General features: G+C 42.6%; 2 protein-coding genes and 2 long non-coding RNA genes across 7 annotated transcripts in view; 2 read left to right on the top strand and 2 right to left on the bottom strand.

The window, feature by feature from the left end:
* crtc3 (CREB regulated transcription coactivator 3) overlaps positions 1-8782 on the bottom strand; it is a 73438-nt gene extending 64656 nt beyond the window's left edge. For 2 of the 4 annotated variants that reach the window (XM_063187826.1, XM_063187825.1), the window contains exon 1: positions 7195-8782. In XM_063187826.1, the coding sequence (XP_063043896.1) occupies positions 7195-7326 (132 nt within the window). In that variant the 5' untranslated portion in view covers positions 7327-8782. The remainder of the gene's footprint in view (positions 1-7194) is intronic. The other 2 variants (XM_063187828.1, XM_063187827.1) reach the window with 1 other exon arrangement.
* A 1181-nt stretch (positions 8783-9963) lies between these two features.
* Positions 9964-10861, top strand: LOC134438834 (uncharacterized). Its single transcript, XR_010032673.1, has 2 exons — positions 9964-10037; positions 10728-10861. It is a non-coding gene; the product is annotated as an uncharacterized LOC134438834 (long non-coding RNA).
* Positions 10862-12307: 1446 nt separating this feature from the next.
* LOC134438382 (uncharacterized) lies at positions 12308-13717 on the bottom strand. Its single transcript, XR_010032562.1, has 3 exons — positions 13568-13717; positions 12867-12952; positions 12308-12692 (listed from the first exon to the last, which is right to left on the bottom strand). It is a non-coding gene; the product is annotated as an uncharacterized LOC134438382 (long non-coding RNA).
* A 5040-nt stretch (positions 13718-18757) lies between these two features.
* On the top strand, positions 18758-19870 carry LOC134438864 (uncharacterized). The gene is made up of 2 exons (XM_063188571.1): positions 18758-19133; positions 19386-19870. Exons 1-2 carry the CDS (start codon positions 18768-18770, stop codon positions 19809-19811), a joined length of 792 nt encoding a protein of 263 aa, XP_063044641.1. The 5' UTR covers positions 18758-18767; the 3' UTR covers positions 19812-19870.
* Positions 19871-20507: the final 637 nt, after the last annotated feature.

Genomic DNA, 20507 nt, shown 5'->3' with positions numbered 1-20507 from the left:
TCCAGGTGAGGTTAGATGAGGTAAGGTCAACACCCACCAAATCCAGGTCAGCGACATGCGAGCCACTATCAAAGCCTTCTAGTGGAAGACAAGAGATGGGCAGAGTGTTTATGTCTGAGTGTAAACATGATCTTCAAAACCTCAGAGAAGCCGTCTTCTCCTGAGTTTGGATGTGCTAGCTTTCCCTCTCAAGGCAGAGATTCCAAACCAGGGGTAACTTACGTGTACCACTAGGGGTATGCAGCAACGCTGCAGGGGGTTCGTGGAAAAAAAATATATAACAAATGTATGGAGCATAATTCTATTGGGAAAGACATATCATGCAGTGAGAAGGTACTCATGGTATGACAAAAAGCCATGAGGGGTGCACAAGACAGAAAAGGTTGGGAACCACTGTCTTGGGGGAAGACCAAGACAATTGCAACAGCGGATGGATGCAACATCTATTTTTTTCCCCCATCAGATACAAGCCAGAGCTGAGTATACTCTTACTGTAGAAAGATGGAGCATTCAACTAAGCATACTGTATGAGTATAATCACTCTAGCCATCTGATAAAAAAGATGTTCTAATTGCAACGATCCCCTATTGCAACTGTCTCTGGTCTCCAAGTCCACAAATCAATGAAAAGAACAATACACACAATCTCAGCAGCAGGATTTAATACAAAGATTTCTTTTCACCTTAATGGTGGTTCTGCCAAAGTAACAAGGCCATCAAACATTTTCCAGCTCGGGAAAGGCCTTATACTGCACTGTAAATGCCACAGCATCCATCAAGCTGCCATCAAGGCATCAGGCACCGCATCAGTCACTCACTGGTCCCAAATGCCAACATCCCAAAGGGTGCTTGCTAGCAACAGGTTGCCATGGGGATGAGAGATGTTATCAAAAGCAGTTCACACACAGCACCAGAGAGACCCATAGGGCCACTCAATTTGAACCGTGTAAGGCACACATCTGGATGAGCCATCACTGCCGACATGTCCCATAAACACACCAGTGCACTCCACATAAACCGACCAATCCAGACATGAGCTCACGACACCCGGCTGCAAAATAGCAGGCACATCAACAGCTTACATAGTCCCGGTCACAGCCAAACGAGAGGATGACAAGATAGGCTCTTCTACATCAAGTGTTGCATGCTGAAATGCAATGACTTGCTTTTTGGAAATCATTGCTGCTGTCTCATTCTTAGAGAGTGGGGTTAGACGTTCAGGCTCAGGCTGGCTAAAGTCTTATTTTGGAAACAATCTGCGCCACTACTTTCGCCACAACCAAATTCTGCCTTCCTCTTGTCACCAGAGGCTGCGGATATTGACTTTTGCACTAAATAACACATTTCCTGTAATGCTAAAGGCTCAAGTTAACATTTTTGGGTGGAGACACACTAAATCGCACTACGTTGATCACACTAAAATGATGCAGTAAAGAAATACATTTTCTAGGGTTACTCCGGTTCTATGGTTTCTTAGAAAGCAAATCTTACAACATGCAGCAAAGATAAACAAAAGGACAGAGGCAGGCAGCTTATGTGTGTTGACCCAGGCCGCACCATGGTCAAAAGGGATCTTACTCAACTACCCACAGGTCAATATTGAAAGGCCTTCCCACACACTCCTGGCTCGACCACGCTTCTCGTTTATGACACTGGCCCATATGTCCAACATTAGAGACATTCAGAATTCCCAAACATTGGCAGATACACAAAAGGCCACAGCTCCACAGCTGTATTTCCATGCTGCTCTGACAATTCATACATTCACATATCTCGAATTGACAAAGAGCTGCTGCAGCTCACCATACAACACATTTCACAAAAATCATTAAATACAGTAAATAAATCCTTTAGGGTGTTTCATTCTTACTCTTACTGTAAATTATGCAAAATGTTGCAAAGATAAACAAAAAGAACAGCTCAATGCGTCTCAGATGTGTTGACCCAGCCAGGGTGCACCGGAGTCAACATGGGACTTCAACAAGTCAATACTTTAAAACCTTCCCTTCTACACCTAGCAAGCTACATGTTATTCATTTCTGACATTGAAGCATTTATGTCCAACATCAGTTCATTTTCAAGCACGGGCCACAGAAAGGCCACAGTTGCATTATGTGGCTATGTCCCTTGTGATGCTCCATAGGCCGCTGCGACGTCAATCCCACCTTCGCACACCTCACACTTGTGAATGGCGAAAACAAGAGTCTGCTGCTGCAGCTGACCATGTTGCCACATCCCATCCCACTGACGGTTGCGCAACACAAGGCCCCCCAAAAGTATAGTGCTGCACCACAACACTAATGCCTCTCTGTCTTACAACTGGTGGGTTGCAGATGATGAATGCAGCTGGATACAAAGTTTCCATCGCTGAAGCGGAGAGAGTGCGCCATCACTGCGGAAGAAATTCCCACAGAAACAGACACATTTAGATAAATCATGCCACATTGATTTCTTTTCCAATTACCATGACTTGAGTGCAGCCTAACATCTGAAAATTCTACTAGATGAAGGCATTTACTGACCTTGAATTCACACGTGTGCTTACATTACAGTAGTGAGAGATATAGTACCACAGTGATTCTCACTGATTACTACAACTATCAGTAACTAAACTGAAAGGCAAACTGAAATGAAATCCCTTCCACTATACTGTTGTGTGTCCGTGAGTGTGTGTGTGCACAAAGTCCTGCAAAGCCACAGGGAGGGAAAAAATCTCTGGCACTGGTCATCAATAGCAGGCCACACACTGTCCCTGCCAAAAACAGATCTGTTACAGGCTGCCAGATTTTAAAACAAAAGCAACATAATGTTACACAATATGCTTTGCGAGGGAATAGGGAGTATCATGTCGTCGATGGCGTTAATCCCTCCATGGCAACAGTGGATTACCAAGGTGACAAAAATAGAGGCGCGTAAAACTGATAAAAACTGTTATGTGTTTACGAGCCATCTATTCCAAGTCATGACTTGTGCGTCCAGCATTGATGATAATAGGCCATTTTGTGCCAATTGAGGGACAAATAATGACCAAAACAGATAGGTCACCTGAAACAATGCAGTCACTGACTATTTATAGTCCATCATTTATTTTGAATGCACCATCTTCACCTGGGAGTCTTGTAATGGTTTTATGCTTATACAACCTGTTCAATGGAGAGAGACAGACTTGCATTCAAGCAATGCAGGTAATGACAGATGGAATATGGAGAGTTTCAACACGCCTCATCCCTCCCCCAGTAAAAACCCCATCCCATAACAGTAAAATGAGTGTGTGGCTTGCACACACACACAAACACACACACACACACACCTCGGCACTGATGAAGGACACACCTTTCCAAACTGGCAATAAGGATGGGCATTTACAACCTTGAAAAAAACTAAACCACTTTGTGATGCGATGTTTTGCTTTTGCAGGATAATGCATGCCAACGATAAAACCTGTGCAAGTACAACACACTGACTGAGCCACATAATTATGGAGCAGGCAGGGCAGGCGCAGCGATAGTCCAGGTGAGCCTCCTCTCCATGGCTCCTCCTCTCCTCACCTTTCCTCACCAGAACAAACCACACCTCTTTCCAACACACGCCATCCTGTCTCTCGCCCTCTGTCTCACAAAAGGCAAATTTACATTCCAACGGAAACGGTTCCACCAAGTGCCCTGACGTCATCTTTTGCATGCTAGCTGGCTGGCGATCCTCTGGCGTGACGACAAAGCAGAAGAACAGACGTACTTATGCAAGTACGTGTGTGTGGTGTGGAGTATGTGTCTCCTCCCCAAGTGTCTTCAATGCGTGGAGCACAGGGCGAGGTGACGGGGACATGGGGTGGGGTGGGGTGGGGTGGGGCTGCGCAGCTAGTCTCCTGGAGTGGAGTGGAGAGGACAGGACAGGCTGCCTGGCCCGCACCTGTGGTGTGTGTGTGTGTGTGTGTGTGTGTGTGTGTGTGTGTGTGTGTGTGTGTGTGTGTCTTCTCCACAGCTCTCAAATGCAGCTAGCTACTATCATCTGTGGCCACCGGAGCTTAATTTTGTTCCCCACACCTTCAGAAATGTTATATCTCATGTATTTGGCTAATGGCTACATGACTTCTCTGCTCTCCTGAACCCACTTATGTGCAGGGTAAAGGCTTGAGGCTTGAGGCTTGCTTTGTTCATTTGCTTCATTAAAACTCATTTCAAGACCCCATTTTAGGTCTGGACACCATTTTCTGGCTTTTTAAACCATCATCATCAACAACAACGAAAAATCGGAGAATGTCTCTGACTGCCCTAACAAGGTTGGGGTCCCTGAGCCTTGTTTCTGCCCCCCCCACACCTTCAAAGACATCCTGGAGGAAACACACTGGGCCCTGTAGCAGCAGCACAGTGCTCCTGACGCTGGATGCTTCCTGGCCGGAGGCAGTCAAGGAGGGCTTTGTACGTGGTGGCGGAGGAGGAGAGGAGGAGGGGGGGTGGGGGGTGATGGCTGCAGATAGGGGCCACTCACACGCTGTGGTGGCCAATCTCAGCTGAAAGCCTGCTTTTATAGGGCCCTTTGCCACACAGATACATGCACAAACGTGCACGTGCACACACAGTAGGGCTGGGCGGTTCTGGGAAAAATGTGCATCACGCTTTTCTTGATGAAAATTAATATGACAGTTCTCTGCACGATTTTTTTTCATAAGTGGCGATTTTCCCCTACATTTCAATGTTTCTGAAGAATAAGCTTAACATTGAAATCGGCTGAAATGCAATTTAAAAATGAGATAAAACCCTGAATTTTATTTATCCCCATTTCTATTTTAATTACTTTTTTGGGGATAAAATCTTTAAAAAAAAACTCAAAAAGTGAACCTTGTGTAGGTGAAAACCATTATCACGTTTTTCTAACGGTAAGCTTATACCGTCCAGCCCCAACACACAGAGAGAGAAATAGACTTGCAGACAGACACACACAAACACGGTCGCACACATTAAGTAACCAAGACACACAAAAAAATCAGGTTATACCTGAAAATACTGCAACTGTTGGTGAATGGCTGCACGTACGCTCTTGTTTGCATTAAAATGAGCACAGTACAACGATGGAACCCATGGAAAACGATGCTCTCTGGCTGATTCTACACATTTTGTCGGTCATTCTTCTATTTTACCAAATAATGGCAAAGCAATAGTGTATTAGTTGTCTGGATGAAATTGCACTGAATGAAAATGGAGCAGACAAACAATCAAAGCAGTCTTGCTGATGAAGTGACCTTGAGAGTCAACAATTTTGGCTATAAACGGTGTGAAACAGCTCACACCCCAGCAGCAACATGAATGCTGCACACAAGAAAAAAAAACAGTCATCAGTGTGAGCAGAGGGCAGACTGCAAGCATCTTTAGTAGAGTCCGGTCATTAGGTTATAAGATAAGTTACTAAATCCTCCACTCACAAATAATGCAAAGATAACATGTTCACATTAAAAGATCAGAAATCTTTGGCACCACACGTCCAAGTGGAACAACTTGGGGGGCATGGCAGTGAAGGCATGCTTAGCCTTCAAACAGATAAGTTAAGGCTACAGAAATGTATAATGCAAACTAATATTGCTAAGGATTGGAATTTCTATAACAGTGGTTCTTAACCTGAGGCGCAGTTACTGCCTGGGTGTTGAGGTTGTGACCTTGCTAACATTATAATTAGGTCAAATAAAAACTACATGAAAACATTTTTTGGTCCCCATGAATTACAATTATTCTTGCTCAAAACATTTATCATTTTACATGTTTTGGGCTCATGTAAAAGGGTGCTTTAAGAAAAAAAAGGTTGAGAACAACTGTTCTTTACAATAAATAATGAGTACACATAGACTGCTGAACAAATACTCAAGCATGCACTCTACTCCAGGCTCTCGTGTGGTCCAGTGTTTATGCTTTGTTACATAAGCTACATCCTAGTACTGACACTTGACCCAGGGCGGTGCATGAAAAAGTAGACTTGTACTGTGACACTGAACTATAGGTTTGTCTTTGTCTGCTGATCCCTACATAGGTAGCAAACAGGGAAGGAATCAAGAACACACTGTTGCTGCTCACCGACTTATTCAACACAATGTTTCGACCTCACACAGTCTTCGTCAGGTGAAGTGAATGTGTGTGAATATAGGTGAGCAACCTGGTGTTCTTCTTCAGACTGTTCTTTTCATGTCTTTTTTTAAGATCCGGCACCTTTTTTATTGGATGTGGTGTGTGTATCCTATACACCACTCAGCAATCAAGAACAGCCTGACACTCTTCCTGCCTAGCTTAAGCATATTGCAGGAACAAAAGTCAACCATACACATGCACCAGTAACTGAAGACATGTCATCCTTTGATGCACGTTTCCCAACTTTGTAATTTTTCTGATATAGGCTTCTGATTATAGGATGAATTGTGAAGTCCCCCTCCCTCACAATCAGCAGAAACCAATGTCACGGTCACTGCAAGTGCAACTCACTACAATGCAAACACACAAAGACACCATTCATTACTTCATCCTCTCTACGCTCCGGACAGCCAGAAGAATCTTACTCAAATGAGACAAAATGGTTAGCAACTGAGGAAGACCACAGTAGAAGCACTGCCCATAAGCTTAATATGGCACGCCCCTTCATGATCTTCAATATCTGATCAAACCTTCAGCCTAATACAAAGCCCTTCATTGCATTTACAAATTGCCACAATCCAATACCATGCTTAATTAGAATAACTCAGATTACCAGAATACAATTTTAAGCAATATCGCATAAAAGCAATTACATAACCATCAGGTAGCACCTACTTTATCATCATGCTATGGGCATGTTGATATTGTTTCTTAAGATTAGGGCATAGCAAAGCAACACACCAAGTAATTTGCTATTCAAATGTGTAGCTGCACACAGCACCAGTAAGCGCATAGTAGACAGTAATCTGCTGTCGTTGCGAAATATGACTGCGATTGTGTCACTGTCAAAGTGGACACTTTTGGTTGGACCAACAAGCCCATCAACCCAAATGTGTGTCTGTCACTCACTTGTAGCACAAAGTTTCTACATAAGCTACCTGTAACTTAACTTGTCAGGTACGTTTGGAGTTGAAAATTACCCAGCCCTTCCAGTTACAATTTAGCAAGTCTGAGTCATAACAAAACAAGGTCCAGCTGCACCTTTACCAACTTTTGGATAACAAACTGCATTAATAACTCACCCTTGAACATGTGAGGTCAGTCATAAGCTGCTCGAAGGCCCGCGTCTCCTCCGCTTGTTTCTGATTGTGAAGGGCTATCTTTTCGCTGAATTTCCTCGGGTTTGACCCACTCGAGCTCGGGGATCCCGACATAGTGAGGGCCGTAGAGTTTCACAACTTGACTTGACAGAAGAAAAAGTTCAAAGCTTGCTCAAAAGTCACAGGTTGTCCATTGTCAGGGTTCGCCAAGATATTTCCCCGTGTTGGATATGCCAAAATCGTGAGACGTTTGTTGACTTACTGTCAAGCTAATAAAAACATCCGCTAACTAGCTCAGTAGCCAACAAAACAAACTAAAGTGCAAGACGGCAGAGAAATGTCGAAGTAACTCCCGGCGCAGCCCTTACCAACTTTGTAATAAAAGTTAGCGGTCTCGACAAACCCCGTTCTCACCAATGAATTCGAAATATATTAGGCTTTTGCAACACATCTGTTGAAATATCAAACACAATCCCAAGTGGAAATGCCACCTACCTAGCTAATTGGACAACTTGTTAAGCCATACACTTTTCAAGCTAACAAGCATCCGTTAGCAGGGTTCGACAGCAAGCTAAAGGTAGTTTAGTGAGTCTTCTTGCAAAAGTTTATCCAATGACATAATGACACACCAAACAAGTAATTCTAACACGACATGTGTGACATTTCTACCCCAAGTGCAGACATACTACTTGCACTATTTGCAACTTGAAATGATGGTCAAACAGCTGATGTTAGCGCAATGTTAACCAAACATTCAGTAATACAAATCTTAGCATCAGACTTGCTAACTGGCTAAAGTTGTAATCGCTGAGCTAGCACGCTAGCTGTCCAGCGCGGTAACCTGTCATTGCCAGATTTTGACAGCAAGCAAAACCTCCAACACGACTTTTAACAGCTAGCTGCTATTGTTTTTTGGTGCACATATTTTACTAGATCAACTATACATGTAGCAATGCGATTATAAGAAGTCAGCAATAGTGTGTGATGTATCGCAGGTAAGCTTATTCCCAAACGTTAGCCAGAACAAAATAGTGTCAACTTCGTGGAAAATACGTCCGTAATCAATAATCTCTCGCGCAGTTACAACTCAGAATTTACTCCTTGTAAATGGAAACTCCCCGAACTTGGCGAACAGTTTTCATTAGATCCCCATAACACGCAGATGTCCTCCTCTTCATTCGTAGATTTCGTTATTTCAACAAGTGGTTGAGCAGAGAAAGCGTCGCAAACTAAAAACAAAACCCCAAAACATAGGGAAGAAAGCCTTGGTCTAAAACCAGCGTGTGCTCCAGAACATTACTACTCCGCTTTCGTGATGCATCATTCAATTACACTATCTTCAACCAGATCCAATATGCACACGAACAAATAAGAACACTAAAATCGTAGACGATTATCCTTATTCCTGCTTCCAAGGCCAAGTATTCTCTTCCAGTGTCTCCTTCAGTGTGCCCATCACTCAGACGATGATATCGTTGTCACTTTTTGAAGTTGTAACTCCTCCGCTTCGTTTCTAGATCCCTCAAAGCCCAAACAGCACAAAAAACAGTAGCCTTCCTCAAACTGCGAAACAACTTCTATGGATGTCCACAAGAGGGCATAGTGGAGCTCTTAAAGGAACATGTTTATTTTGGTGAAATGGCATGGTTTTCCTTTTCTTTTTTTCTGTTTTAAACTTACTGACAGTAGATTCAGAGCCAAAGATATCATAGGCCTACACCTCTGTGTTGATTGTTTTAATTACATGAACCATAGACTTAAAGTGTATATCGCAGGTTAACCACTACTTTGGATCAATGTGTACACACTGTATTCAATAAATGATCCACACATATAAAAACGATGTTAAACAATGATTTTTGTCGTTTGTTGTGGCAAATGTGGTTTTCTACCATAACCTGGCGACTGTTTCAGGCGAGTCCATGGGTGAACATTCTAGTTTTATTTTCCCTGAAATTTTACATAGGCGAGGTGACGATCACTAATGATATAACGTCCGTGGCCTGCCTTAGGCCTGTAATAGAAATCGCAACTACAGTAACTCGTGCGGCTTTTCTCATACAGGGCATTGTAAAAACTTCCAAATAATTTAGTAACTTTAGGCCAACTAGTTTTAGTAGAAATGCAATTCAAGCAGGGTTGCAAATTCTGCTTGGGCCTATAATAAGCGACATGGGCTTCTTTTTTTGACTAGTCCCTTCATATTTTTGGGCTTGCTTATAATACACCGGTCGATCAAAGTAGAAGTAAACTTTTCAGTAAACTTTAAAATGCTCATCAACTGCCAATATTGTGTCAGCTAAATGCAATAGGCTACCTAAATTACAAACAGCACAAACGGGTCTCTTGAAATTACCTGCGTAAAATGTGGTGCTATTCGCCGGACTGTGGAGTGACTGTCCATGGTTCTGAAATCGCGGCAGGCAAGTTAGCCTACTGTTTCATGAGGGGATACGTAGGCCAGCCTACAAAAAGACCAAAATATAGCCTACAATAGGGTAGCCTACTGTTGTAGCCTATCCATGATTTGCATGTGACGTCAAACGTTCTAGTGGACGGCTACTGGACGGCAAGAGTGCCGCATTGATGAATGGATTCCTATGGGACTCGCAACGTTTAGTAACTCATAACGTAACTTAGATCGCCGATAAACTAAACACCGTGAACACCCATTGTGCTGTTTGTTACAAAAACAGATAGGGTTACAACCCAGGCGTGACTTTTCACTGGATCTCAAAATAAAACGAGATAAGCTGAGGTGAATCGCGGCAACCAACTGGAAAACCATCAAACTAGCCTACTCAAGTAGCTGGATGAGCACCACGGTAAGTTTCTCATTTGCCATCCTTTGTATCATCATTTGTCTCTTAATTCGTGAACGCTAGTTAATTTAAGTCTAATGTGCAATTTCAGTGGCTTTTTCTGTGAGGTCAATGTAAGATGCTTTCCATGATTAACGTTAATTATCAGCATCATTACGCTATGATGATGGACGTATGCTAAGATATTGCAGGCTGTAACATAAACACAGAATTCATAAAGCTCTAGGTGAAATAGCAAGGCTATGACGTTCATACTGTTAAGGTTCAAATGTAAAAATAAACCATGTGTACATCTCTAGCGCTGATTTCCCAAGTAGTAGGCCTACTCTCCAGCATGATGCTGTCATGAAATGCCAATCACCTTATCCATGCTGGCCTATTTATAATGACATGCATAGGCCCACCAGTGTCGATGTTGTTAATATGAAGTCCACCACTTTGTTGTGTTGTCATCCAAATTGTCTGCCCTCTGAAATCAGTCACACACATCAGAGGCTTGGTTTGGGAGGTGGTATTACGATTGGAGGGTTGCAGGTTCAAATCCCATCCTACACCTCTCCCTTCACCTCCCATCCAGGCTGAAGTAGGCCTATGAGCTAGGCACCAAGCCCCATGCTGCAGGGACAATTCACTGTGAGTAACGAAGTTGCTTTGGATAAGTGTCAGCTAAGTGTTATCTTTCTGTTTCTCCAGATGAGAAGAGCGATGATCTGATGTCATGACACATTGGATGTATGGAAGAGCCAGAGGTCCAGCACACCAAGTCAAGTTTAGCCGATTTCAACCTCTTAATCACACCAACTCAATGTAGTAATCAGTTCATTCAATGGCTCAAAGACTTTATTTTAGACACAAAGTACAAATACATTTCAAGGTTTTGTAGGTGATGGGAGGGGATATCTATTGTGGGGTGGACATGTACAATAGACGTGCAAGCACTTATTTATATTAATAAATGGTTATCTGAACTAGGCCTGTAATAGTCAACCCATTGATGCTGGATGCTGTGTACTCGTTGCATTAAGCCCATACGACTTCATTGCGAGCGTCGACGTTGCGCAATGGACGTCAGCGAGAACTTGTTGTCACGATGTGGGTGTTATTAAATACAGCGCATTTAAAGTCGGCCACAAATATGAACGAGACGATGAGCTCGCACCGGTTTGCTCTACTAACACACCACGTGTGAGGAGTGGGGGGACAGGCAGTGAGGAGGAGCTGAAGTGGGGACCTGCGCAAACTTGTGTAGAGGTGTGAGACGAGACCCATATACACACGTGAGTGAGTTGTTGACCAACCAGTTCATGGGCGCGTGACCTCGGAGGCAGTCCGCCGACGAGCGCCGACGAGCGTTGAAGGGGATAAGCAACTGCAGAGGTTGCAAGATCTGTCTGCAGCCGCATTCATCCCGCGATAGTTTTACACCATGTGACATGTCACCTCGTCAACGCAACGTCGACGAAATTTCGAAGTTTGACAGGAAATCTAACCGTCATGCAGCATTTTCATCCAGGGTGCATTGCTGTCTAAATGCGCATTCATGCGTTGATGACAACTCGATCGCACCTATTGACCTAGGTGCCTGGAGCGACACAGCATTTAGGCATGACATATTAGATTTTTTTAGATTAAAAATGTGGGTATGTTAGAGCTGAATTAACATGTTCTAATGCAAGAGGATGGTCTTAGCTTTTAAAACTCATATCATGTCTGTATGTGCTTCAGAGACTTATTTAGTTATTTGGGGTTTTTTTATAGGATGAGGACACCTTTCTTAAAAGGGGCATAGGCAATTAGCTGGCATTTTGGTGCCGGCTGAAATGGGTTAATATTATTTACATACAGCACTATCCCCATACCAGTATACCCATGTCACCTGAGATATACATTTAGTGGAGACAATATAATTAGTTAGACTAGACTGAAGATTGACAGGCGGTCATGGGTAAGTGGTTAGAGTGTCAGCCTTGTATCCCAAAGGTTGCCGGTTGGACTCCCGACCCACCAGGTTGGTGGGGGGAGTTAAGTAATCAGTGCTCTCCCCCATCCTCCTCCATGACTGACATACCCTGAGCATGGTACCGCCACACTGCTCCCTTGGGGCGCTATTGGGGGCTGCCCCCTTGCACGGGTGAAGCATAAATGCAATTTCGTGCAGTGAACACTTGTGTGCTGTGTCACAATGTCAATGGGAGTTGGGCTTTCCCAGTTGGGCTTTCCCAGAAAATGTTCTACGTTGTTGTATTAGTACAATAAAATAAGCAAGACATGTCTGGATGGACTTCATCATTTCAGTTATTTATTATCACAGCTACTCACCATCAATGACAACCAGGGCTCACCAGCCAAATGCTGGGGAAAATTAAGTTTTGCTGGTAGAAAAGAAAACATACTTGGCACTTTGACCCATTATTTAATGTACCGGTATGTTTGGAGATTAACATACTAGCCATTTTGGCTACTAGTGAATAAAAAAAAGTTAATTTAGAGCCCTTCTGAAAACTCCAACAACTGGTACAGGTGATCAGTGCATCAGGGGAGGAATGTAAGGGTAGGCCCGATGGATGAACAGCATCACTGATGGTGAGGTCCTGGTGCTGCTGCAAAGCCAAAGAGGAAGAAGCCTCTCTGGACACCTCTTCATGTTGGCTCCCCCATCTAATTAGAAAAAAAGAAAAGACAAACATGCTATGTCAATGAATCTAGCCATGCATTGTAATGTACTGGTACAGTACTGAATAATTAACTCCCTTGGCAATATTGTCTGAATTAAAATGTGATGTAAAATGTCAGAAAATAACACTCATCCCAACTTACTAGTCATGTATTTACCTGTGCTGCTGGGATGCAATTCCTGGCCACCATGACGCATGGTTTTAGTTTGGGTGCTGACCACCTGACTGATGAACCTGCAATTACTAAACAATAAAAACAATAAAAGATAAATAACAGGTTTGTTGTGCTTTTCTTTCTCTTGTGAAGGTCATCTTTACAAATGATTTATTTAATCAAATCAAATCAAAATTATTTAATCAAAGTATGTAACCGACATTCTGTCCTATGTGTTTCTACATGTGCAATGTAATGCAACACCGATTTGAAACATTGAAGTATGTCAAGTCAGCTTTTATTGTCACTTATGGTCATACAAGGGAAACGACGTTTTCTCTCTACCATGCCAGGACAGGACTGACAATTACAGACAGACAGAAAGTGCAAGACAGGACAGGTAGCAGTGATGGACTGGTAACATAAGTGGTCAATAATAATACAGTACAAATGAACATATTGGATATGTAAACAGAAGATAAGATATAGAATTATATTTCATATTTGCCTACATTGTGCAGACGTGGCTGAAACAACAATGAAATCCACTTGGATGAAACGAAGCGAGAGAATTCAAGTTAACCTACAAGATACATCTGAGATGAAAAGATATGCTATTCAAAACACCACTTTGCGAAATGCCTGACACAAAATGTACCGTGCGTCTTGTAGCCTAGTAAGTTAGGTTAGCAGCATTATCTTACCTGTGCCATGCCACGAAGAAGAGGATGCAGCCGCGGTGCCCAGCCACCAATGAAGAAACGGTGCATAAATGTGCTTATTTTGCCAATGCAGAGGTTTGGTTTAAGTTCACAACTTTACTGAAGAAAATAAACACTGGATATATCGCAGGCAGAGTAAGTTCATGGCTGGAAGCAAGCAACGACTTTCTCTTCTTCTCCCAGTTTGTCGTACCGCCCGTCCCGGTTATGCCATCTAGTGGAGCAGAATACATTTGAATAAATCTATGATTTGAACACATCCACCGTGGCCAACATAGCCTGATAACGCCAGGTACATATCCCGTTTAAAAAAAATACAAGAACTACGTGTTTCTTTGGTATTTTATGGTCAAAGTTGTCTTCGTCTGCATATAATTCCTATGTACGAATGTGTACTTCTGCCGTCCAGCAAAATCGATTACGTAATATTGTGACGTCAATGCAAATGATGGATAGATCATAGACTTTTCATCCACAGACAGGACTTAGGCTACATACAGTAGATGGTGAAATCCTGCTTACAAAAACTGTTCTCAATAAATAGTTGTAAACTTTTGACATGTCAAAGTCATAGCCTAAACTGTAGGGTATGTTCTCATGTAAAGGGTGATTTTCACATCCAGCCCATGTTCACAGATTTTTTTTTTCTCCTGCAGGAATGATTCAACGATGGACATTTTGCTTAATTGTGGAAAAAAATAAATGGAAAAACGTCTATGATTTCTTGTGTTTTCATTGGTGAGGCATATGGGATAAGCACTGATCAGGAAGACCTCAAATAAGGCGGAATTCCACTGCAGCGGTGAGAACATTCAGACGTCTTTTTTGTTTATGGAAAGAGCTGATTTTCTAGCATGCTAGGTTCATAACTGCAACCTAAAATCAGCTGTTCCTCGAGACGTCAGGATGCTTTCCTCGCGCAGATGGGGTACGTCGAGTAGGTCGTAATTAAATCGGGTAAATGTTGGCTCATGGGTGGATATAAGGCGTCTAAACATCGGCGAGATGCATGTAAATAAATGCATTGGCAAGATGTCTTTGAAAGAGCGGCAGCTCATCGGCCAGATGCTGGGCAGACGTCGGGATAGCCAATATATCGGTAAAACGTAGGCATTCCATCGGACGCCGCTCTTTTGCCGCACGTCTGCCCAACATCTTGCCGATGAGCAAACGCTCTTCTATAGACGTCTTGCCGATGTATTTTACATCGGAAAAAATACATCTTGCCGACGTTGGCAAGACATAGGCCTATGTGTGCTGTCTGGGTATGTTCTATTTCGACCATAAGCATAACAACACGAGCTGTGTGTGAAAAAAACACGTGCCGAGTTCGGTAAGAGCATTTTGAACTGTAATTTAGGGGCAGTTGGTTTGCTACATCGATAAAAACAGCTAGAAATGTAGATTGATATACTTCCTACATAACTCCCGGGCCACGCGAGCTGTAGTAGCAGTGCATCGACACTGGGGCGTCCAGTACGTCGAGCTGCGATAACGTAATGCTATAATGGATTCCCGGCCTAAGAGGGTAGGCTATGTCTGTCCGTCCGTCCGTCTGAAACGCGTTCTTCAAATTGTTCCCTCCTTTGTCCTGTGAGACAAGTGCAGCGCGAGTGCAATGCAAGTGCTGGTAGGCTACAGTAGCCTTAAGGCTGATGCATAGTCACGCGGTGCCGATTGCGGGGTAAAGCATAGACGTACTGTCAGCGGGGGGTATTGCCTCATAGTCGACCTACATGCGAATGCGTGCGAAAGGGCGTGGTGTTTTTTTTTTTCCCGCCGAAAATTCAAGAGTGGGGCAAGGGGGGAGGGAGGAGGAGATTTTAATGACGTCAATTCACCTCCGTGACAACAGGGGGCGAACTAACTCATTCAGTTGAGCCCAGTCCCTAGAATGAATCACAAAGCTAATCAGCTGGCTATGTAAAACGTAATATTCCACTAGTAGCCTACTTCTAAAAGTTGGGGCATAATTAGATGGTACAACATCAGTTTATTTTTGGTCAAGTACTACATGAGATTAAATGCAAGACAAACGCCATTTTAAAAGACAATAGACAGCATGAATGGCCATTCACACCTGGGGCCTAGTAGTAGCTAGCCAGCTAAATCAGTCATTACAAACTCAAAGCTAGTTGACTAGCCACCTGAAACGTAATTCTACCACTAACAAAGAGGCTTCTTGCTATTAATTTAAAAAGTTGTGGCGTAATTAGACATGAATGATAGCATANGGGTGTTTCTCCAACTATGGTACATTTTATGTCCCTGGCCCATATTTGTTTTAAAAGAAAAAAAAACCCTAAATATTATTTCACCCACAGTTATTACTCAGTAAAGTGAACTTGGAAAAAAAATATTATGACTAAATTATGTTGTTTTCTACAAAAAAATAGACCATTTTGTATGTGTTTACAGGCATTTTGCCTCTGTCCCCAAGCCATAAGTATGACCTTTGACCTTGTTTAACATCATGATATAAATGCAAACTAATGTTAAATCCAAGCAGAGGTGGTTAATTAAGATCCATTTAAGTGAATGTGTATTGTATTAAAAAAATATATTTGGAAAATATTACATTTTTCACATGTTGAACGCCTGTCCCCTGGATTTAGCGTCATTTCCACAACTCTGTAAAAAACTACAATCCCAGGCACCTTGCTTCAGAATTATTTACTCAGTAACCACAGCAACGGAATCTCCAGAAGGATTCCCATGGATTGATGCCAGAGGTCTCCCCACATGGGAGTAAGAAAAATAACATAAATCAAGGTAAATATGGCTTAAACGCATCAGACACTTTATGTATGTCATTTCCAAACTGCTCTTATTTCATGGTGGAAAGATAAAAACAGGACTTTTAAAAGTGTATTTGTTGTAATATATGATTGTGCAATGCTCTGGTTAAAACTATGGATAGAATGCTTAGCTAGCCTGAGATTTTGGAGGGAAAGTGAAAAAATGTCATTTCCACAACCGTCATTTCCACTACTGCCTCCATGGTAGTGGAAAAGACAGGTTGGTTCTGGAAATGACATGTGGATGGGGTTATGGGATGTTGAAGTGCAGTAGTACCAAATTGTAGGGAATTGGGGGGTGGGGGGTGTCGGGTGTGGGGGGGAGGGGCTGTTAAAGTGCAGTAAATGCCATAAGTTGAGTGCGTGAAATGCAGAAGTGTCAGGGTATGGGTTGTGTTGTACGATAGTAAACTATGTGTAATGTATGTGGGGGGTATGGGATGTTGAAGTGCAATTATACTAAAAACAGGAATAGGAAGAGGTTAATTAAAGTGCAATAGGGTGATAGTGAAGGTGGTGGTGGTGGAGGGGGATGGTATTACTATATGTAATAAGATATTTTATGTGTATGGTGGTGGTGTGCGTGTGATTGAGAGTCGGGTGTATGCGTCATGGCTACATGAAATCCCTTACCATTATCCCTGACCATTTAAGTTGGACCGTTTGTCACATAAAAAACAATTCATAATTGGTCTCTCTCTTTCTTTTAGATGGCCCCACAAACGGCAAAGGAAAAGTCCCGATCGTACAGGGATAGAATAAAATCCGACCCTGTTAAATACGCAGAGTTCTTGAGAAAAGACAGAGAAAGATACCAAAGGAAAAAAGAGAAAGGGATAGTGAAGCAAGTACAGGAATTACCTAAAAGAGAGCAAAGAAAACTAAGAAGACAATGGCGAATCACGCAAAGAAATAGAAGAGACAGGCTGAAAGAGGTCCTTGAAACAGCATCATCAACACCAACAGCGTCACCAGCAGCAACAACAGCACCCGAGCGACCCTGTCAGCCAGAGACACAGAAGAAAAAGAGGAAGAGGAGGACCAGACAATCAAGGTGCAAAGACAATGATCTTAATGAAGCAAAAGCAAAATTGGAGAAAGCCCTTAGACGAGTAGAAAAATACAAGAAAAGATGTCATCGTCTCCAAAATAAAATGGAACAAAATGGAACGCCCAAAGTGGAAACCCCAAAATCAAAAACTAAACAACAGCTGAAGCAAGGTCCAAAACAATTAAGAAGAACGCTGTTATTTCACAACAGCATTATTTCAGAAATAAAGGCAAAATATGACACAGGCAGTCGCAAGGGTCGCCAAATTATTTCAAAAATTGTGGCTGGGAGAATTGTTAAAAAGTACCGTGTAGCTTCCATGTTGAAGAAGGAATTTGGCTTTTCCTCAAAGCTTCAGCGGGCAAATGTGATGAGGACAAACAAATTGGAGTATACACGAAAAAAACAACAAAACAAAATCGGCCAAGACGTGAGAAAGATGATTGAAGAATTTTTGGAGAGAGACAGCAACAGCAGGGCAACCACGGGAAAAAAGGAGACAATTACAAGGAAGAGGGAAAAAAAACAAAAGCGCTTCCTCATTGACTCGTTGAGTGCCTTGCATGCAAAGTTCAGGGAGGCTTACCCTAATGTGAAAATATCCTATGCAGAGTTTTGTAGACAGCGGCCCTTTTGGATTGTGAAACCAAGCATTAAAGATCGCGAGACGTGCATGTGCAAGCTACATTCCAACATGCAATTCATGGCCAATCGACTATTCTACCACAAGGTAATTCAAACTTCAAAGCTTACTGATCTAATTCTATCAATAACATGTGCAAGTCCAACAAAAGAGTGCATGTACAGAGAATGTGAAAAATGCAAAGAAAGGCAGCTTGCAACATCTGCCTATGATTCAGCAGAGGGAACAGTTTGGTTTCAGTGGAAAAGTGTTGTGGAGGAGAGGGAGAAAAAAAAACAAGACGGAACAAAGGAGACAATAAAAGTTCATTTGACAACCAAGGAGAAGGTCCATGGGACCCTGAAAACACTATTGGAGGACTTCAGCACCACCCTGAAGGTGAAGATGGCGAGGCATGTCCACAACATTTGCCATCAACATGCCTCCCTTACTGCTCTCAAGGATAAGCGGAATGGACAGAACATTGTCCTTCATATAGATTTCGCAGAGAACTATGTGTGCAAATATGGAGAAGAGGTACAGTCCACATTCTATGGAGATTCTCATAAGCAGACGACCCTCCACACCGCTGTTGCACACACCGCGGATGGTGTGGTGTCCCTGTGTACATTGAGTGCATGCATGCGCCACGACCCAGCTGCCATTTGGGCACATCTGAAAAAGGTACTTGCATACCTAAAAGAAAAGCACATGGAGGCGACCACTTTACATGTTATCAGCGATGGCCCTACGACCCAATATAGATCAAAAAAGAACTTTTTCTTTTTAAGCCAGATCCCTTATGAGATGGGATTCAGTAGGGTCACATGGAATTTCCTGGAAGCAGGACATGGAAAAGGCCCAGCAGATGGAGTCGGTGCTGCAGTCAAACGACAGGCGGATGCCATCGTCGCAAAGGGAATTGACCTGCCCAATGCCAAAATGGTCTATGAGCAGTTGATGAACCAGCCCTCGTCCATCAAACTGATGTACGTCAGTGAGGAAGAAGTCCAGGAGATGGATGGTGTCCTGCCTGATCGCCTTGAGACCATCAAAGGGACAATGGCTATACACCAGGTATGTGTGCGCAAACACAAACAGACACACACGCGCACACACACACACACGCGCGCGCGCGCACACACACACACACACACACACACACACACACACACACACACCTAATCACCAAGGCTGCAAGGAGAAATAAATTCCCTGTAATAATTCACTTTTGCATAAAAGTGTCAGCTTGCTAACTGTAACTCTAACTGTAACACTTGTGATATTCCCATGACAGCATCCAAGTTTTGATTGTTCTTTTTCTTTCAGATTGTATCCACAGAACCAGGAGAGATAGCTTGGCGAGTTCTAAGCTGTTTCTGCCAGGAGCCAAACACGTGCCAGTGTTACGGTCTAAAAAAAGTACAGATGTCTTTGCCTTCATCAGGCCCAAGTACATCTGGCAGCCAGCCCATCCCAAATGTGCACACGGGCCTGGTTGGGAGATGGTGCATCGTCAAGTATGATGGGGATCCGTATCCTGGGATTGTAATAGACGTGGGCTCTGACAGCTGTTTGCTGGTTAAGACCATGAGCCGTGTTGGCATTAACAGGTTTTTCTGGCCAATGCGCGATGATGTCATCTGGTATCGGCCAGAGGACCTAATTAGGATGGTTCCAGAGCCAGTGCCTGTAACAAAGAGGCACATGATGCTGGAACCTTCCATTTGGAAGGAGATTTTTAATGAAATGTAAACATTTTAACATTGTTTTTGTTCTTCTGTTCGTTACCATTTCAGCTGAGAGATTCAGATCAGTTCAAAGCAATTGCATGGTTTAGCTTGGCCTTTTGTAGTTTTGCCTGTTGCTTGCTTGCACACAAATTGCATATTTTGGCTCATATAGTGTACAAATGAAAATAAAATGGCCTCATGGATGTATTATATATATTTTACCTGATAGAGTAGTGTTATATTTTCAAAGCCTGTGCTTTATTGTCTGTAGGGCCTATCTGATTAAAGTGTCTTATGTATGAAATACTGTGTAGACTACAAGCCTATCTAAATTGCTAAAAAAATGGTATGTAATATCATTATGTTCATTTAATATGTTCATACATACATTTTTCCACAAAGTAAAAATTGTTGTTCTGTGAGAAAAATAACAATAAATGCAGTAATGTCATTTCCACAACTGCCCCGTCTATTCCACTACCATATGTCATTTCCACAACCACACATATTTTAACATAAAAATACATTTTAGAAGTACATTTTATTCAATAATTATTGTTATGCAGATAGCTGTATGCCTGATGGTGGGGTAAAGGTGTATGGATTTAATTATATTCAATTTAAAATATATATAATGCTAAAGTATATGTTTCAGTAACCTAATAATGTGCGCCACATTGAGTAAATATAATAAAATCTTTTAACTGCCATTTTTGAA

Source organism: Engraulis encrasicolus, chromosome 22, assembly GCF_034702125.1.
Source record: "Engraulis encrasicolus isolate BLACKSEA-1 chromosome 22, IST_EnEncr_1.0, whole genome shotgun sequence".
Taxonomy (NCBI): domain Eukaryota; kingdom Metazoa; phylum Chordata; class Actinopteri; order Clupeiformes; family Engraulidae; genus Engraulis; species Engraulis encrasicolus.
The sequence above is the reverse complement of the archived record's forward strand: the minus strand, read 5'-3'. Positions and strand labels throughout refer to the sequence as shown.